This window comes from Bos mutus, chromosome 3 (genome assembly GCF_027580195.1).
Source record: "Bos mutus isolate GX-2022 chromosome 3, NWIPB_WYAK_1.1, whole genome shotgun sequence".
In the NCBI taxonomy this organism is placed as follows: domain Eukaryota; kingdom Metazoa; phylum Chordata; class Mammalia; order Artiodactyla; family Bovidae; genus Bos; species Bos mutus.
The window spans coordinates 22,552,831-22,573,220 of NC_091619.1; the positions used below are offsets into that span (position 1 = coordinate 22,552,831).

The 20,390-nt window shown below is 40.4% G+C and overlaps 1 protein-coding gene across 4 annotated transcripts in view; it reads left to right on the forward strand.

Moving 5' to 3' along the window:
• The window catches only part of WARS2 (tryptophanyl tRNA synthetase 2, mitochondrial), a 108,518-nt gene extending 93,506 nt beyond the window's left edge, over positions 1-15,012 (forward strand). The window contains exons 5-8 of one of the 4 annotated variants that reach the window (XR_011463618.1): positions 4,734-4,852; positions 7,001-7,458; positions 13,278-14,526; positions 14,684-15,012. Coding sequence is in view for 3 of the 4 variants with exons in the window: in XM_070367408.1 (XP_070223509.1) it covers positions 4,734-4,852; positions 7,001-7,449 (568 nt within the window). In the remaining variant the exon portion in view is untranslated. Of the gene's footprint in view, positions 1-4,733; positions 4,853-7,000; positions 7,683-13,277; positions 14,628-14,683 lie in introns of those variants that run through there. The other 3 variants (XM_070367408.1, XM_070367407.1, XM_005895279.2) reach the window with 3 other exon arrangements.
• Positions 15,013-20,390: the final 5,378 nt, after the last annotated feature.

Here is a 20,390-nt window from a genome sequence, read left to right on the forward strand (position 1 = left end):
GTTTGTATCTTTTTGAAAAAATATTTTTGACTCTTTCATTGATCTTTTCAAGTAAAAAATGTGATATTGTGTGGTTAAGATGGCTTATTCATTACACTTGCAGATCCTGAGTCTATACTCATACTTGCTTTTGATTTGTAAACTAACCTGGGATTTTCAATTGACTGTTGTTACATAAATGACTTGATTTCAGGTTACATCATTTTCTATTTCAAATTGTAACCAAAATTTAGACTTTATGTTCTTAGTCTTTTTTAGCCAGTCCTTATACCTCAGCATCTCCATTTCTGAGTTCTTTAGTCCATAGATTTACTTCAACTTTTTTTCCAGTCCTTTACAATTTTTCTTCCAGCCTGAGAATTTCTTTCTGTTCAGCTTACCTCATCTGTAAAATTGATTTATGTACAATAAGAATGTATTAAAAGTGCTTAGCAAAGTGTGCAGCATATAGGAAGTGTTCAATAGCTATCAGTTACTTTATCATCATCATCATCATCATCATCATTATTATTATGAAAGTGTTAGTTGCTGAGCTGTGTCCAACTGTTTGCAACACCATGGACTGTAGCCCACCAGGCTCCTCTGCCCATGGGATTTTCTAGGCAAGAATACTGGAGTGGGTAGCCATTCCCTTCTCCAGGGGATCTTCTCAAACCAGGGATTGAACCTGGGTCTCTTGCATTGAGGCAGATTCTTTACCATCTGAGCCACCAGGAAAGCCCAATTATTAGTGTGAAAGTGAAGTTGCTCAGTCATGTCCAGCTCTTTGCGACCCCATGGACTGTAGCCTACCAGGTTCCTCCATCCATGGGATTTTCCAGGCAAGAGTACTGGAGTGGGTTGCCATTTCCTTCTCCAGGGGATCTTCCTGACCCAGGGCTCAAACCCGGGTCTCCCACATTGTAGGCAGATGCTTTACCATCTGAGCCACCAGGGAAGTCCTCAATTATTATTAGTATAGTTCACATATAAAACACAGCTTGGCTAGGTTTTTTAATACTTTTTTCTCACAACCCTATAAACATGGTTTCAATGTTGTATTATCAATCTTTTGTCTGTCTTTATTTCTAACTATTGGCTTATAGGATTTTTCTTTAAGTTTATAATTTAAAATTTTTTTCTGGATTGTGTTTTGGTGTGATTCTCTAGGATTTTTTTTCCTTTTTTTTTTTTTTTTTTTTGCACCAGGCATGCGGGATCTTCTGTGATCAGGGATCAAACCCATGCTGATGCACTGGGAATGTGGAGTCTTAACCACTGGACCACCAGGGAAGTCCCAGGTTTTTTTTTAATATAATTGAAACTTGCTGTGTTCCTTCAGTAAGTATACTCATTTTTGTTTGCTTACTTCTTTGTTCTTAATTCATTAACCTCTCCTTCTGTTTTAGGTTATTTCTTCTGTTCACGTGGTCCTGATGTCCTCCTGAGGAGGACCATATTCCAGGTCAGAGGATGGCCCTCCAGCCTGTCATTTGCGTGTCATGCTTCTCTCTTTCTCCTCTTGCTCTGAGTTCTTGGAGAGCTTCAGGTTTCTTTGCCAGATCACTGATACATCCTGTCCTTAGGATTCTGCTCCTACTGCTCCCAATTCTTCTGTTATCTGTTTGGTTTCCTTCATCACTTTACTTTCTCTTCATTGAATTGTTTTCTGTCACCACCTATGTTTGTTTTTCTTCTATTGTGATTTCTTGCTCATGTCTAATAACAGCCATGCCCTTCTGAATCCTATTGAGGTTACACAGCAGTTTTCTTTAAAAAAAAAAAAAAAACAACACACAGTTGTTTCTTGTAAAAGTTCATTTTCAAATGTTTGACCTTGCTCAGGCTCTGAAGGGTAAAGTTCCCTTTCCTTCGTTCCATGATATTTTTCATAGGCCTTGTATTGGGGTCTTTCACTTGTTTGTTTGATTGGCTGATTTCTTTCTCTTTTGGGGGGTGCTGAACTGGGTCTTTGTTGCTGCACAGGCTTTTCTCTAGTTGTGGGGAGCAGAGTCTAGTTCTCCAGTTGTGGTGTGCGGGCTTAGTTGCCCCTCAGCATGTGGGATCTGCCCCGATCAGGGATCGAACCCATGTCCCCTGCATTGGCAGGCAGATTCTTAACCACTGGGCCACCAGGGAAGTCCTCATAGATTCATTTTTATGTGTTGGGTTTTTAAAATCCATATCAGAACAAGAAAACTATATTCAAATAGTGTTTTGCCAGCAGACAAAAATCTGTGAAGGCCTCTGTGTCCACCATCTGTCTACTAGGATGCTAGTTGAATTCCCTGCTCAGAATTCAGCAGGAGGGCAGAATCGTGTGCTGCGCCCCAGCCCAGTTGCTTGTGTTGCTCAACTAGGTTAGTACTGATGCCTTAGATAGATTTTCTCCTATTGCCTGCCTGGCTCCTTCATTCTCTGAGCAGATGTATTACACGAAAAAGAACAGTCACCAGGATGCCTGCTCCCAGGTTTCATTCTGCTTCTGTCTCTCACCTTCAGCACTTTACTTTTAATTCATTCACACAGAAGCCTGTTAGTTCGGTGCCATCTCATTTCTTTATTTTTGCTCTTGCTGCCCTTCCCTGTGGAGTCAGATCCAAAATAAATTTCCCTAAGACCAATGTCAAGGAGATCACCACCTATGTTTTCTTCTGGGAATTTTATGGTTCCAGGTCATACATTCAAGGTTTTAATCCATCTTGAGTTAATTTTTGAATATGATATAAGATACCAGTCCAGTTTGGTTCTTTTACATGTAGTTGTCCGTTTTCCCCAACACCATTTACTGAAAAGAGTGTTTTTTCTCGATTGTGTATTCTTGCCTCCTTTGTCATAGATTAGTTGACTGTACATGCACTTGCTTATTTCTGGACTCTGCTCTGCGTTGATCTGTGTGTCTGTTTTTGTGCCAGTACAATACTGTTTTGATTGCTGTAGCTTTGTAATATAGCTTTACATCAGGGATAAAGTACCTAGTCTTTATGCTAGTCAAAACTACCTTCACTTCCTCATACTCTAGACAGTTTTTTCAAATAAACCAGTAGCCTATGGAGAGTAATGCGCAAAAAAATTTTCCAGTTTTTCAGGGACCACTAATTAACCACGAGGCTAGTAGATTCTCTCTGTAACAAAGTACCATAGTTTTCTAGCAGTTTTTCTCTTCTGTGGCTGTTTTGAAAAGTTGTTATTTTTCCACTCATATGTACAATTGTCATTTAAATATTCAAGTGTACTCTAAGGCTGATGCTTCCACAGGCAGAATATTAAACGTCCTTGATCAAGAAACTACAACACTTTATTAGCTGTAAATGTCAACTCCTAGCCCAACACTACATACTTAAAATCACCTGTCTCCTTCCTTAGTAATATTTCAGTATGTTTTCCCCATCAGGACTTCTCTATAATGGTTCATCTTTCTTTGTTTGATATACCTCCTTATGTTCCAACACAGCAAACTTTATATATGGGATTAAAATAATTATAAACAATGTCTTTATATGTTGATAATTTTCATCTTACCTCTTCTTTTTTTTTTTTTTTTTTTTGGCTACACCATGAAACATATAGGATCTTAGTTCCACCACCAGGTATCAAACCTGCACCTCCTGCATTGGAAGGGCAGAACTTTAACCACTGGACTTCCAGGGAAAGTCCCATCTTCATTTTTTAATAAAACAAAATATTACAGGGACTTCCCTGGTGGTCCAATGGTTGGGAATCTGTCCTCTCAATGCAGGGGGCCCGGGTTCGATCCCTGGTCTGCGAACTAGATCTCCCATGCCACACACAACCTAGAGTTCACATGTCACACTAAAAAAAAAAAAAAAAGATCCTGCATGCTGCAGCAAAGATAAAGATCCCACATGCTGTAACTAAAACATGGTGCAATCAAATAAATTATTTCTTAAAAATAAATAAAAATAAAATATTGCAGATAAAATCAAGATCTCCTTTGTTCCTTTCCCCAGACCCTTTCTCTTTCCTTCTTTAGAAGCAGCTATGATCATGAATCTTTGGAGAAGCTTCTAGTATGTTTTTATATTTATATATGCATCTATAACCAATACGTAATATTGTCATATGTACTTTTAAGATAAATGTCAGTGTACTGTACATGTCTCCTGCGACTTGCTTTTTTCATTCAACATTGTTTTTGAGATCCGTCTACATTGTACTAATAGATTTTATTCAAGTTCCCTTAGCATGTTGATTGTTCTATGGTTGCAATTTACATAAAAACAGACGATATTCCAAAAAAAGACTTTGAGTCACTCCCTGTGTGACAGGGAGGAAAACTCTTGCCTGAAGAACTTTCTGCCATCTTTGATTTGAAGAGTGGGGTGGAGTGTCTTTCTAGTGTGAGTGCAAGCCCTGAAGTAAAAAGCGTCTGGTCAAAGCTAGGATAATATGTGCTGACTGGGTGAGGGAAAGAGGAGTGGTTTAAAATACAATTATGCTTGGAGCACATGCTCTTTAGGATACCATTCCTCCCTCCCAGCAAGATCCTGTCACGCTGGTGTTGAAGCCTGTATTCTTCAGGTATGGAAGACATACAACTAGAGTAGACAAACATCTCCTTGGCATCTGTCTGATACACAGATAAAGACTTGGGTCTCAACATTCCCTCTGTAGCTGGTGAACATTTGTTGAACACCAACAGTGACATAGGCACAGGAAATGCAGCTGCTTGCAATATCATTTCATTATAAGCAGGAGCCTTGCTGAGTTCTTCTGTCTGCCTTTTATTAAAGGTCCACACATGTTCCTGTTGGGGAGGATCAAGTCCAGCACATGGAGCTAGTTCAGGATCTAGCACAAAGTTTTAACAAGAAGTATGGCGAGTTCTTCCCAGTACCCAAGTCCATTCTGAGTAAGTAGCAAATACGAGATTGTCAAATCAGGTTGCATTTTGAAGAGAGAGGATTGGATGATGGAATAAGAGATTTGGAACTTTCTTGGGACTATATTTGGCTTTGTCATGAACAGACTTCAAGATTTGTAATAAGAATCCCATCTTTTTCTGTAATGTAGGACTAGTAGGCCTCATTGGATTATTGAATAAAATAACCAAGAAAGTTTGAAAAGCATAAGAGAAACTAGAAACTACAAATAATCATTTTCATTATAAAATAACATACATATGTACACATGGGTATATGTGTGTGTGTGTGTGTACTCAGTCGTGTCTGATTATTTTGCAACCCCATGGATTACAGCCCACCAGGCTCTTCTGTCCATAGGATTTTCCAGGCAAGAATACTGCAGTGGGTTGTCATTTCCTTCTCTGGGGGATCTTCCCAACCCAGGGATTGAACCTGTGTCTCTTGCATCTCCTACATTGGCGGGTAGATTCTTTACCGCTGGTACCACTTGGGAAGCCATATATATATATATGTATACATACACACACACACACACACACACACACACACACACACACACATACATATATATGTATTTCTAAACACATCTTATTTGGTAGAGAGGTATCTTTCCCTATCTTGTGGATGAGGAAACTGAGGTTTGGCAAGGCTGGCTTTGTGCCCAAGTCATGTTTCTAGCTGGTTGGGAAGCTGGACCCTACACCAAGCTCTTCTTGTTCCAAAGCCAGCTGACCTTGCCTTCTCTGTTCACAGTAGAACAAAAGTACTAAGAGTGAGAACCACTGGATCATAATCTAGATAAACCAAGAAGGTGCTGATGATCCTTGTACTTTGCCTTCTTATGCACAATGCACAACTGAGATGGAGTATACAGTTCTGCCTACTGAGTCCAAAACCTCACCTGTGGCTTGCAAGGCTATACTAGTCTGGAATCTTATCGAGGTATCAATATTTTGGTAGCAGTGTTAACTTATGGCAGGATCAGAGATGACTGAACCTAAACTCTGCCCCTCTTTATTAAGCTGACTGCATTTTAAAGAATATAACATGTGCCTAGTATCAATTTAGAAGCAGAAGGTGGATATAAATTCCTAAGGTATTCCAACAGTTCACACAAATATATTTAGGGCCCCCCATGCATTGAAATCAACCTTCTTTTAGCAATAAGGACTATTTTCATGCTTTGGTCAATTTTACTTTATCTATATAAACTTTATATGTTTCTGTAATAGCCATAAATTAGGCAATTATTAATAATACTGGTTTATAAAGCACAGCATAACATTTTTATTCTATCAGAGCAATAACGTCACTTCTCTCACTCTCGTGTGTGCGCGTGCATGTGTGTTTGTGTGTGTGTTGGTAATTACTTACCTAATTAATGGTAAAGAAATGGAAAGATGCCATAGGTTGTGAAAACTGGCATGGGGGTAGGAAGGGCAGGAGTTTTAGGCAGGGGGTGATTAGCCAATAGGGAAGAGCAGAGAGGAAAGAAACAGGATACTTTTTAAACTGTGCATGGCACAACGGTATAGCTGATACAAATTCACTTGTATAAAATTATGTTTTTTATGTGTATATATACATTAAAAGATGCATGAAAATATGATCAAAATATTAACATTTTATTACATGCTGCTAAGTCACTTCAGTCATGTCCGACTCTGTGCGACCCCATAGACGGCAGCCCACCAGGCTCTGCCGTCCCTGGGATTCTCCAGGCAAGAACACTGGAGTGGGGTACCATTTTCTTCTCCAATGGATGAAAGTGAAAAGTGAAAGTGAAGTTGCTCAGTCATGTCCGACTTCAGATACGATAAGCCGTATCATAGTGACCCCATGGACTGCAGCCTACCAGGCTCCTCCATCCATGGGATTTTCCAGGCAGGAGTACTGGAGTGGGGTGCCATTGCCTTCTCTGATTATAGTACACCTTTACTTTCATGCTTGCTCAAATTGCTTGAATTTTTTACAATGAATGTTTGTTATTTATTTAATCAGATAAAAATAATGAAGCTATTTGATGTTCTCACTGCTTTTTAAGATGTAGACACTGACATTCCTATTGGTGTTTTGTTATTTTGTTTACATCTTTTTTTTTTTCCCCTGGGATGTGTGTTGGTGTTTCTACCTAGCATCAATGAAGAAGGTGAAGTCCCTGCGTGATCCCTCTGCCAAAATGTCGAAATCAGACCCCGATAAACTGGCCACTGTCAGAATAACCGACAGCCCAGAGGAGATAGTGCAGAAGTTCCGCAAGGCTATGACAGACTTCACCTCGGAGGTCACCTACGAGCCCGCCAGCCGAGGAGGCGTGTCCAACCTGGTGGCCATTCACGCAGCAGTGGCCGGGCTCCCCGTGGAGGAGGTGGTCCGCCGCAGCGCTGGGATGGACACTGCTCGCTACAAGCTGGTGGTGGCAGATGCTGTGATTGAGAAATTTGCTCCAATTAAGAGTGAGATTGAAAAACTGAAGATGAACAAGGACCACTTAGAGAAAGTTTTGCAAGTTGGGTCGGCAAGAGCCAAAGAATTAGCATATCCCGTGTGCCAGGAGGTGAAGAAATTGGTGGGCTTTCTATAAGAAGTTTCAGTGAGTCACAAAAAGACTTTTCTATCTTGTGGTCTGTGCACTCCGATAAAGGCAGCTTTTCTCATAAGCAAACAATTAGAGTTTAGCAACACATAATTTGGTACATCTGATCATTGGTTTCATTTGATGAATAATGATTTGTAGGTTTCAAATAAAGCAGTGTTCCGAAACCCAAATTCTCTAGCAAAAAAAAAATGAAATAAAATAACACCCAGAAGGCATAACTATCTGAATCCTCAATTATTTGATGCATGCTCATTGGCCTTAATTTATTGACACAAATATGATTGAGGTAAGTAGTAGTTAATTTGGCCAATGGGTGTTTCATTTTTTGTCTCTCTGGAGTCCTTACCATCACAGGTGCTCCCTATATCTATCCCAACCTTTTTAAAAAGTAATATGTAGAAGTCTTAGACTTATAATCCTTGGGATGCCATTTGGACCAATTTGTGTTCAGATCTCATATCAGAGCTCATAAAAATAAGTCATTTGTCACTGAGATGATCCCTGCTTTATTGTATTTAATCTGCTTATTTCCCAAGAGACCACACTGATTTTTCTAGAAAGTATTATTATTATATTTTTTATTCAGAGATACATGATATAACCTTCTGAGAAGGTTGAATTATTTCAACTTGATTTATTTATTGTACTAAAGCCCAGGTCCATGGATTATGTTCTTGATATGTATTTCCTTGCATTTGTCCCTCAATTTAATGTCATCAACCCATCATGAAATCTATAGGAGAGGAATTGCCATTTTATATCTGAGGAACATGAGGCTCAGAGAGTACTGTTAGCTTGTACAGTATCTCTCCATAAGTAAGAAGCAAATCCAAGATCAAAACCTTTACTCCTTATTCCTAAGTAGTGCTTTTTTCATCAACACATAGAGAGCATGTTTGAGACCCCAAGCATGTTTGAAACGCCAGCATGTTTGAGACCCCAAGCATTCTTATTTTGAAGATGAGTACAGATTGAACTGAACTGAACTGAACTAGAAATATAGGACTTCCCAGGTGGCTCAGTGGTAAAGAACCCTCTTGTCTAGGAAATCCCATGGAAAAAGGAACATAGTGGGCTACAGTCCTTGGGGTCAAAAAAGAGCTGGACACAACTTAGTGAATAAACAACAACTGGAAATACAGACCTGAACTACTGATACTGTTTATATCAGCAAGTCAACTAATAGCTGCTAGATTTAAATCTGGATTCAGCCAAACTTGATCACATTTGCTGCTCAGAATCCCCAACGCAGGTCCCAAGTTTTGTCTCCTTATGCTTACCTCAGAAATACCTCAAAGTATATTCTGCCTGACTACAAAAGCAGTTGGCCTGAGAATTCCCTGGCAGTCCAGTGGTTGACTCCAAGCTTTCACTGCAGGGGTCACGGTTTCGATCCCTGGTTGGGGAATTAAGATCCCACGTGCTATGTGGCACAACCGAAAAAAAAGTAGTTGGCCCGATGAGTTGGATTTTCCCATTAAGTGGAAGCTTCTCATCTCACATCTGCTTCAGTCTAAGTAGTAGCAAGTCTCTCTAAAACCTAGCTTCTCTGCACTTCCCTTTCCCACATCTGAAAATGGAAATGATAATTGTGATTCACCACACCAGGGCCTGATTGATTTTGTAACAGAAATTGATTGTAAGTTTTTTGTCAGTGAGTACCATGATCACCATTTACACATGAGAAATGAGCATGCTGGGCAAAGAATCTTTACTCGCATTTCTTAAAGAGAAGGAAATAGAGTGGTCTTTTTATCAGAGTAGATATTAATACACCTAACACTGCCTCCCAGAATCCGAATTAAAAGATCCTTTTTGCATCTTTACTTGAAAAGGGGTGTCTAGAGTCTTACAGCCTCCTGGCATATTTATCCAAGGCTCTTTTTTTTTTTTTTTTTTTGCCTTTAAAAGAAATCCTAGTATGAATCCTGAAAAATGACTAAATTAAAGGTGGATCTTTCAAACTGTCTGTGTTTTTTTTTTTTTTTTAACCACCTTAACACATTTTTTATCCAAAGAACTAAAGGCACCATGGAAAGAATCTCAGAGGAGAAAAACTAGAAGACTTGTGATAACTTCTAAGGAGCAAATCCCTGTGCAGATGAGGTTGGGCTCGGGAGAATCCTGTTGTTATTCTTTGAAAGTGACCTGAGGACTCATCACATCTAATAGCCAAGTCCATAATGATTGAGAGAGGTGACCCCTTGATTTCAGTAAGTTGATAAAGGAGCCAAGGCTAGAACCTGGATTTATTTTCACATCCCTTCCACTTAGCACTTACAGGCCTCCACATAATCTTTTTATCAAGATGAAAAATTAGAGCGAAATCCAACTTGTGGCTTCTCTCAGAAGGTGATTTTAATTGTTTTCCTGTATGTTTTGTGGAGAGTTGAAATGATGAAAAATATTTAGATGATGGTGATAATGTTCAGGTAACTTAGTGCTCTGTAGCTCTGCCCCCTGCCAAGCCCTACTTCCAATCCATGTTGAGGGACTGTCATTCAGAATACAGTGGATGTATCTTGCCTTTTGTAGGTGCCTGGTAAACATCTATCCAAATAATGTCAGAACATGGGCTAGAGAGTCTTAATGAAGTATGGATATTTTTTTCAGAAACCTTCTTGATGCAGACCATAAAAGTGCTAATCATAAAACAAGAACTAATACTTGAGTCCTCACTCTGTATCAGGCACTCAACATCTTAGAACAGTATGTTTCCAAATGTGGTCCCTGACTTAGCAACATGAGCATCACCTGGGAACCCATTGATTCTCTGGCTCTACCCCAGATCTACTGAAGCAAAACTTTGAAGATGACCCCAGCAATCCTTTTTAACAGCCTTCTAGGGAATTCTGATGTATGCTAGAATTAACTACTTTTATATGAATTCTCTCATTTAGCTCTCATAAACCAATAAAATGAAACTATTGTCAGTCTCATATTATTAAGGATGCAACCAAGGCATAGGAGGTTGAGTAATTTGCCTAAGAGAGTCCAGCTTCCAAGGGTTGAGTCAGGTCATCTGATCCAGGGTGCTGCTAGGCCACAGTGGATCCTGCACAATGTCTTCTGGTGTGTTTGGGGTCATGTTCTGAGGCTGAACTGTCCAATATGATATATATGTCCATCTAAATTTAAATTAATTAAAACTAATAAATAAAAAATTCATTTCCTCTGCAGCACTTTCAAGGGCCCAACAGCCTCAGTGACTAGTGACTAGCATCTTGGACAGTACAGATGAGAGTATCTCAGTCATCACAGGAATGTCTCTTGGACACTGCTGCTTTAAGGCTTCAGCTTACTGATTTTGTTTGTAATAGTTGACGTCAAGCACCTACAGTTGAGGACTCTCCCTGGAGAATTCTTCAACTGGAGAATTCATGCAGATAGCAAAGCGATTAGGTGAGAATGACAGGCCTGATAGTTTCCCAAACTTCAGTTCAGTCACTCAGTCGTGTCTGGCTCTGGGACCCCATGGACTGCAGCATGCTAGGCTTCCCTCTCCATCACCAACTCCTGGAGCTAGTTCAAACTCATGTCCATCGAGTCGGTGATGCCATCCAACCATTGTCTTGTCATTCCTTTCTCTTCCTGACTTCAGTCTTTCCCAGAAGATACAGATACAACTTAGTATTTATAGTTTCTTAGATAGTAAGAATACATACGTACTTGCTGTCTGCTGGGTACTTTGTGTGTTTATATGAAATAGCTCATTTACTGTTTATGTCATAAGACAGAAACTATTAGTGCTACTTTTTCAAATAAGTAAAGAAAGATTCAGTAACTTGGCTAGACTTGTACATTTGCCATTAGTCTGTAGTTTCTTCTAGTTGGGAACCCAGTGGAACCTCTTAACTCTAAATGTGCCCAAGGAAGTGGCATGCCCCTTCTTGACTACTCTGGATTCTGTTTGTCTCCTGCATGTCCCATTATCTTAGTCTTCACATCTCCTTCCCTGCTTCCTTTCTTCCTTAAGTGCTCTTATAATAATTCCCTTAAAGGTCTTAGTTTGTGCATGCAGGGTGTTCCTTAGGCTGATTTCTCCCCACCTTCATTTCCTGCAGTCCACTCTGTCCAGCACCGTGTGCCTATGTTACTAGGTAAAGGGATTGTACTGTGGGGCAGCACTTGGTCTCTTTAACATGATGACTCTGTGTCTGTTCTCATCGACTATGTGTTCTCCCTGTGTGACGAATGTTCTCTTTTCACTCTGTCAACTGGGGGGGACTTTGGAAATTTTTTTGGCTGGGAAGAGTCAACTTTCCCTGTAATTGAGCTGAAAACAGATTGCCTATTGCTAGCATGTAACAAACACCCCCATAGACAGTCAACCTGGAGGCTTTACTGTTAATCATTTAAGCCCTCATATGTTAACTTTCAACAGTTCTGCTATATTGGCCAGGCTGGGATTATCTTATTTCTCCAGGAAGGAAACTGGCTCAGAGCATTAGTGACTTATCCTCGGATATGAGATTCAACATTATGACAAAAGTTTATGTAGGGCCTGCTTTGTGAAAGGCACAGGGGAAATGCAATGTGCCTATAATGTAGAGGAAGACACACAGATATCAGGCTCAGTCTCAGTCGTGTCTGACTCTTTGCCACCCTATGACTGTAGCCCACCAAACTCCTCTGTCCATGGGATTTTCCAGGCAAGAATACTGGAGTGGGTTGCCATTTCCTCTTCCAGGGGATCTTCCCAAACCAGGGATTGAACCTGCATCTCCTGCATTGCAGGAAGATTTTTTTTTTTTTACCACTGAGCCCACACACAGAGGTACTAGCTAGCAAATATTGGATGAGCATAGAAATGAACAATTACCAAGATGTTTAGGGAAGAAATAAGACAGATATAGGATAAGAGAAAGGACTTTCATATCTCAACTAGGAAATGACCCAGAAAGATGAAATTTGCATTTAGGGAAAAGCAACGCTATACAGTATATAAACAAAACGAGAATGCAAATATTAGATTGAACCATGGGAAACTGTCACTATTGGATTACTTTTACCAACAAAACTGGCAGTAAGTTGCATGTGGATCTGCCCACTGTGTCCAATGAACAAGCACTTTGTGGAGTGCCTGTTTTTCAGGCCCTATCTGCTTAGAATAGGCCAAGAATTAGAAATGAGACACAATCCCTACCCTCAGAGTCCCCGTTTCTTCTGTGGAGATGAGCATGGAAAGCCAGTGAGAGGCAGACAAGCAACTAGAACCAAAGTCTTCTGAGTCTTGTATATCTTCAGGGTATATCAACTAAGGCATTATTTGAAATATGGCTTCTAAGTGTTGTACTCAGTGGCTCTCAGACAGAATATTTAGTATTTGATATTTAACCATGTTGGCTCTATGGAATGCAAAGTAGTTCTTTGAAATATTCCCTTTCCAGTCCTGCCCACATACACTGTAAAACAGGCTGATGGTCATGATTTTCTAGAAGTGTTTCCAAAAAGCAGATGATGTGACTTTATAGGACTCTATTTAGAATAAAGTGATCTGATTTTACATAGTCACCGTCTTACTCATCATATCCAACTTAATCCCTTTTTCCAATAAGATTTTGAAGTACAGACTCCTCCTGGGAAGAAAGCCATGTCCCCGGTCCTATCTGTGAATACAGGATGAAGATGCGCGTGGGCCTGGCATTTACAACCACATCCCACACTAGCCTGGCCCCCGAGGAAGCTCATTGAGAGCAACTGTCAGTTCAAATAGTTTGTCCAGAGAGTTTCCTGAGTTTGCAGCAGCCTCTACCCCAAAAGGAGGTCTGGTGATCTTTTTTTTTTTTTTTTTAACTCTGTGGCTTGTCCAGACGTGACATGGGAGCCAGACCTGGGGATAGAAGTGTTCCCACCATGAACCAGGCAGAAGGGTTATTCTTACATTGGAAGGGGAGGTGAGTACTGATGGGAATTCAAAGCCACAAACTGCTTTCTGATGGATTTCTCTCCTGGGATTAATTAATAGTGGAATTGCTGAGGTTGGTTGTTGCTCAGTCAACAACTATTATATTACTTTGTTCTTAGGCCTGCCTTTTTTACTCACTACTTTCTAATCATCTTTAAAACTCCTGTAAGCTAAGTACGAAGAATTCCATGGTAACTAGTTTGCACCACATCATGCAGAAGGGGCATGTGCTTTCACTCTTGGGCATCTCCTCCCCACTGCCCGTATCTAAATGGATGCCCAGTCTAGCTACTGCTGTCATTTCTCTTATCTATTGCATCTACTATTCTCTAGAGAAACTAAATAAGCAAAACACACCTCCTCCTGAGACCTTTCAACTTTGGCAGTCTTCTAGCTCTCCCATCCCTGCTGTTTCAAGATCTTCCCTGATGCCTGTGTATGTTTCATCTCTCTTCAAGTCGCCCTTGATGTCTCACATTATGATAGCCAATGTAAGCGTCTTCTGCCAGTTCCTGGGCAACTGTGTATTCCTCCTTATTTCCTTCCCACTGTTCTACAATAACTACCATTGTGTACATCACTCCTACCCATTCTCTGCCCCACTGTCCTTTCTGCACCAGCCACTATCATGACTTCAATGCCATTATCACACCTTCTACAACTTCATATTCATCAATCCACCTCTTCTTCCATATTCTTCCTTTTTTTTTTCTTCTTTTTTAATTTTTTAAATTAATTTAACTGGAGAATGATTACTTTACAATATTGTGATGGTTTTGCCATACATCAACATGAATCAGCCACAGAGGAATTGGGGAAAGAACCTTTCAATGTCCTTTTGATGTACTGGCATATTGACTCGTCAAGGTAAATGAAAGAGTTGTTACCTTTCAATCCATCTTAATTCCAAAGTAAAAACCTCTGTATTAAGCATAAATGTTTCTCCACCCCACCCTATCCCTCCTCTCCTCCCAGAAAATATGTGCAGATACATAAAAAACTCTCATTGTATTTTAGATTTTTGTCCCTTTATACATAGGTTTGCCGTAAAGTTGTGGCAGAGACTGCTAACTATGCCCCAGTATCCAGCCTGTCGTTCTTCCCTTTTGGAATGGAACTCTCACCCTTCATTTTAGCAGAGCACATAGTCACAGGTAGGAACTACATTTCCCAGCCCCTGCAGCAAGGTATAAATTTATTCCAGCCAATGGGATAGAACAAAGGTGTTATGTGCAATTTCCATTTTTTCAAAAGTCTTTATTGGCTTTGTTACAATATTGCTTCTGTTTTATGTTCTGATTTTTTGACTAGGAGAAGTATGTGATCGTAACTCCCTAAACAGGTTTCAAACCTGCACCCCCTGCATTGGAAGGTGAAGTCTCAACCACTGGACCACCAGGGAAGTCCCATGTGAAATTTCCAATTCACATCTTTTTAAACAGAAATTACTTCCTCCTCCCACTTCCTGGAACTGCATGTTGGACCCATTGATGAAAGCCACAAGAGAAAGATGGGGAGGGTCAACCCCTATCTTGGGTCCCTGGACTTGGCAAGAAGCACTGCCTTTCTATCCTGGATTGCCCATGTACCTTGGGACTGTTATGTGAGAAATAAACTGTTATCATATTTAAGCCACTTTAACTTGAGGTCTCTCTGTAACAGTACCTTAGCTATTACCCCAATACCTTACTGGCCTCTTTGTCCAATGTCTTCCTGCAATTGGATTATTACAATTCAACCAACATTTTACGTGAGCCTTCTATGTGGTAAGGTGGTGGTTTTCAAAGTATGGCTCCCAGACCAGCAGCATCATCCTCACCTGGGAACTTGTTAGATGTGCAAACCCACAGACTGCTTTCCAGACTTGCTGAATGAGAAACTCTGGGGGTGGGACTCAGCAATTGGTCTTAACAAGCCCTCCAGCTGATCTGGATGCACATTAATGTTTGAGAATCACATACTGGGCAGATAAAAAAGGAATAAAACCCAGCCTCAGTTGAGGAGTTTACAATGAAGTAAAAGGCGTGCAAATAGATAACCAATCACAAAAATGTAATTATTGTCTTGACTTTCTATTTCCTGTCTACTCACCTTTTTCATCAGATTAACTCAAAATAATTTAATTTAGACTATTTTTATTTATATATATGATTATTTATAGACAGCCTAAAGATTTAGGTCATTTGGGTCTATGCTAAAAAGGGAAAATAAATGAAGTTACTTTTGTAGGTCAGCACAAATTTGGTTATCAACATTAGAACCAATGAAAGTCTCCTGAAGCCAAGAGAGACAAATAAGAAAAGGGAGTTATTTTATACTGTGGGTAGTAAAATTACAGTACTTATTACCCTATAAAGGGTTATATGGCCTAGAAATAAAAACAGTTGAGTGTGGATTAAATTTATGAGTGAGAAAGTCATAAAATTACATTAAGCACAAGTTAGGAATGTTTAAATTATTTCTGAAAGTATCTGACGTCAAGATCATAAACGGAAACTACAGTCTTTGCTGTCACCACGCCTATCATCATATCATCAGTGTCCCAAACTCTATGCTAGATCAGACTAGGCCAGTGTGGGATTGGTGGTGGGATGGAAAGGCAGATGACTGAGAGTAAGGACTCCTGTGCTTAGTGTCTTTTGTATAAAACCCATACACTCTTCAGATCTGATGGATGATAAAAGTAAAAGAAATAAGGGAGACAATGGATGCAGTTCATGAAAGCATGTGTTATGATTTCAGATTAAAGCCACTTTATTATTCATATTAACAGGGGACAATGCAGATAACTGAAACCTGTAGATAATCCAAAAGCTAAATAAAATATTATTACCACTATACACAGCAAGCTGATTTTACGTTTTTAGTGCCCGAGCTAAACACTCTGGATAATGCCATAATATGGGAGAAGCATTAGCATGCCCTCGAACTGGCCAATCTTGAGACTCAGGAAGTTTAGACTTTTTACGATAATGAAGAGGTGGCAGTTAGTGTTGCCCAGCTTCCCCAAAGTCATGTGAATCTTTAGAAGAAAGGGTTTGATTCCACCACCTTGTATTAGGAACACAACATCATTTGCTACTAGAGATTATTTTAGCCCTGGCTTATACCTTCCAAAATCTTGCAGGGTCTTTGAACTACCATCCAGTTTGGTAAAATACAACCACTTTATTTCCTTCATTTCCTGCTTTTTTGCTTTAAGGATATTTCATCCATCTTCTTCTCCCAAATCCTGTCAGTCAGGATTTCTATTCCAAATAATCTGGAGTCACAAGCATTCAACAGTCTGAAGGCAAGTGAGCCTTTTATTGCATTTTTATTGAGAGTAAATTGAACTATGTGGGCAGGCTAGAGAGGGGCTCCTCTGTGAGGCTCCAATATGCCCCACCGGTGCACCCCAGCAAGGAATCATGTTACAAGAATGACATCACAGCCATCTGCTTATATTGGCTGACCAGACCCATCAGACCCCTGTGCACTGCCAGGCAGGTTAACTCCTTCTTCATCCACAAGAGCATTTATGTGAGCCCAGAAGTCTCTTAATTCTTGTGGATTTCTAATATTTTCCTAATTTAACATATGAAGAAGTGTTTGGTAAACTATAACCATAGTTCATCTTCACAAACCTGTATCAAGCATAAGGATTGTTATCCTCATTTTATAGATAAGTTTTCCCTGTGTCCTTCAGCACCAACTAATCTATTTATTGCACTTAAAGTTTGTGCCATAAATTACTATTATTTTTCCTCTTATATATACTTGTTTGTAACTGTTTTGAGCACATACCATTGCAAATATATATATATATATATTTTTTATTATTGATCTTGTAAACTACTCATAGTCTGGGGCACAATACTGGGTACAGAGTAAGTGCTAAATAAATGCTTATTGCCTGAAAACAGCCCTGAGAAGACAGAGAGGGTTTAGGAGCTGCCAAGTTCAATGACTCCAAACTATGTAAACTCATTAATTAAAAAAATTTTTCACTACTTACTATGTGCCAGGCAGTGCTAGACACTGAGGGTACAGTGGTGAACAAAATTGACAAAAATCCCTGCCCTCTTTGAACTGAAATTGTAGCAGAGACAGACAATGATCCAACAAGGAAAGAAAATGGTGAGTCATAATGTGGTGAGTGCTATGTAGAGATATAAAGAAAATGGGGGTGGAATGTGTTATGGATTGAATTGTGTCTATTTCTCAACCCCCTAAAATTCATAGGTTGAGGCCCTAGCCCCCAGAACCTTAGAAGTGATCTTATTGGGAGACAGGGCCTTTAAAGAAGAAATTAAGGTAAAATGAGATCATTAGAGTCCTAATCCAATCTAACTGATATCTTTATAGGAAAAGGAGATTAGGACATTAGAAAGATATCAGGAATGCTCATGCACAGAGAAAAGACCACATGGGGACTGTATAGAGGAAGGTGGCCATCTGCAGGACACGGAGAAGTCAAACCTTCTTCAGAAGAAATCAAACCTGAACCTGCCAACACCTTGATCCTAGACTTCCAGCCTCCACACTACGAGAAAACAAATTTCCATTGTTTAGCAGTCTGTGGTATTTTGTTAGGGCTGCTGCTGCTAAGTCGCTTCAGTCGTGTCCGACTCTGTGCGACCCCATAGACGGCAGCCCACCAGGCTGCACAGTCCCTGGGATTCTCCAGGCAAGAACACTGGAATGGGTTGCCATTTCCTTCTCCAATGCATGAAAGTGAAAAGGGAAAGTGAAATTGCTCAGTCGTGTCCGACTCTTAGCGACCCCATGGACTGCAGCCCACCAGGCTCCTCCATCCATGGGATTTTCCAGGCAAGAGTACTGGAGTAGGGTGCCATTGCCTTCTCCGTGTTAGGGCAGCCTTAGCAAACTAATACAGAGCACTTCTTTTAAATAGGGTTATAAAGGATGATTTTGCTGGAGTTAAATTTAGTCAGAACACTGAATGAGGTGAAGAAGACAGTGATGTAACATATGGGGAAGACCAGTGCAGAAAGAGGGACCATCAAACTCAAAAGCCTTGATGCAGGAGGCTGCTTGACTTGTTAAAGGATACCAAGGGGACCAGCGTGGCCAGAGTCAAGTTAATGAGAGGGAGAGGGGTTGATGAGACGGTAACTGGAGCACGGTCAAGGCCTCATAGGACATTTAAGGATCATGGCTTTTACCTTAGGGTAATAGCATTGGGATGGAGAAGGCAATGGCACCCCACTTAGTACTCTTGCCTGGAAAATCCCATGGACGGAGGAGCCTGGTAGGCTGCAGTCCATGGAGTCCCAAAGAGTTGGACACGACTGAGCGACTTCACTTTCACTTTTCACTTTCGTGGGTTGGAGAAGGCAATGGCAACCCACTCCGGTGTTCTTGCCTGGAGAATCCCAGGGACGGTGGAGCCTGGTGGGCTGCCGTCTATGGGGTCACACAGAGTTGGACACGACTGAAGCGACTTAGCAGCAATAGAATTGGGAAGCCACTGCAGGTTTAACTTACAAAGGTTTCACTCAGGCTATTATGTTAGAAAATAGACTATAGGGGTCAGAGATGGAAGTGGGGAGACCAGTTAGGAAAGTATTTTAATCATCCCTATAAGAAGGAAGGCTTGGAGAACGGTAATAGTGATGGAAGTTGTAAGACGTGGTCAAATTGGTGATATTTGTGAAAGCAGAGGTAACAGAATTTGCTGACAGTTTAGTTGTGATATTTGAGAGAGGAAAAAGTCAAGGATAACTTTAAGAGTTTTGACCTAAGAAGTTAGAAGGATAGAGTCCTTGGTTACTGAGATGGGACAGACTGTAGAAGGAGCAAATTTAGAAAGATCAGGAATTTCATTTTGGACATGTGGAGATGTTTAGTGAGCAGTTAGATATTTAAAACTAGAGGTCAGAGAGAGGTGCAGGCAAGGGATATTATTTGGGAGTCATCAATATAGAGATAGCATTTAAAGCCAAGAGTCTTGATGAAGTCTCTAAATGAGTAATCATGGACAGAGAAAAGAGGAGGACTAAGGATTGACCTTGTTTCAAGGTACAAGGAAATAAGAAAATAAGCAGCAACAGGACTGATAAAGACAAGTATGATAGAAGGAAAATCAGGAGGGAGTGTTGCCTTGGAAGACACGTGAAAAAGATGTTTTCTGGAAAAGGACTAATCTGTGTCAAGTAAGGTGTTGTTTTTCAGTCGCTAAGTAGTATCCAACTCTTTTTGACCCCATGGAGTGCAGCACACCAGGTTTCCCTGTCCTTCAGTATCTCTTGGAGTTTCCTCAAGTAAGGTAAGGACTGAAAAAAAGACCACTGGGGGCTTTAACAATTTGGGACTCCTTGATGACCTTGATCAAAGCAGTTTGTGTGGATGGTGAGGTCAAAAGTTTAATAGATTTAAGAAGAAATGGCAAAAGAGACATGAGAGATGATCATCTTGACAGACTTGCGAACAATGATGCTGTAATGGGACAGTATGACACTGATATGGATGGATTCAGGAGAGTTGTGTTACCTTCTAAGTTGGGAACGGGGAATAATTGTGTGTATGTATGTTGATGAGAATGATCCAGTAAAGAAGGAAATTTTATGAAGCAGGAGTGAGAGAGAACAATTACTGAAGCAATGTCTTTGAGTGAGAAAGGATGGGATCTAGGACACCTGTGAACAGGTTGGAAATAGGAGAAGAGACAGGAAAAGGAAGAATATCTGGATGCAGAATGCAGGTGGACTTTTGTGTGTCATAGGAAAGCAAGTAGGTCTGTTCGCTGCTTCAGTTTTCTTAGTGAAAAAGGAATCAAGGTCTGAAGCAGAAAATTAGGATGAGGGAGGGCACGATGGAAGTTTGAGGAGAGAGACGGGGAAGGTGTAAAGTAGTCCCATAGGGAAAAGGAAAGGGAAAGGAGCAGAGACATGTAATAGAATTTCCAGGCAGCATTTAAGGGCTCTCAAGAAACTAGAGAACATGAATTTACGAGAGCAGCCAATAAAGTTGATTGTTTTGCTCCAGCCACATTCTGCTTTGTGGGTGTAGGCAG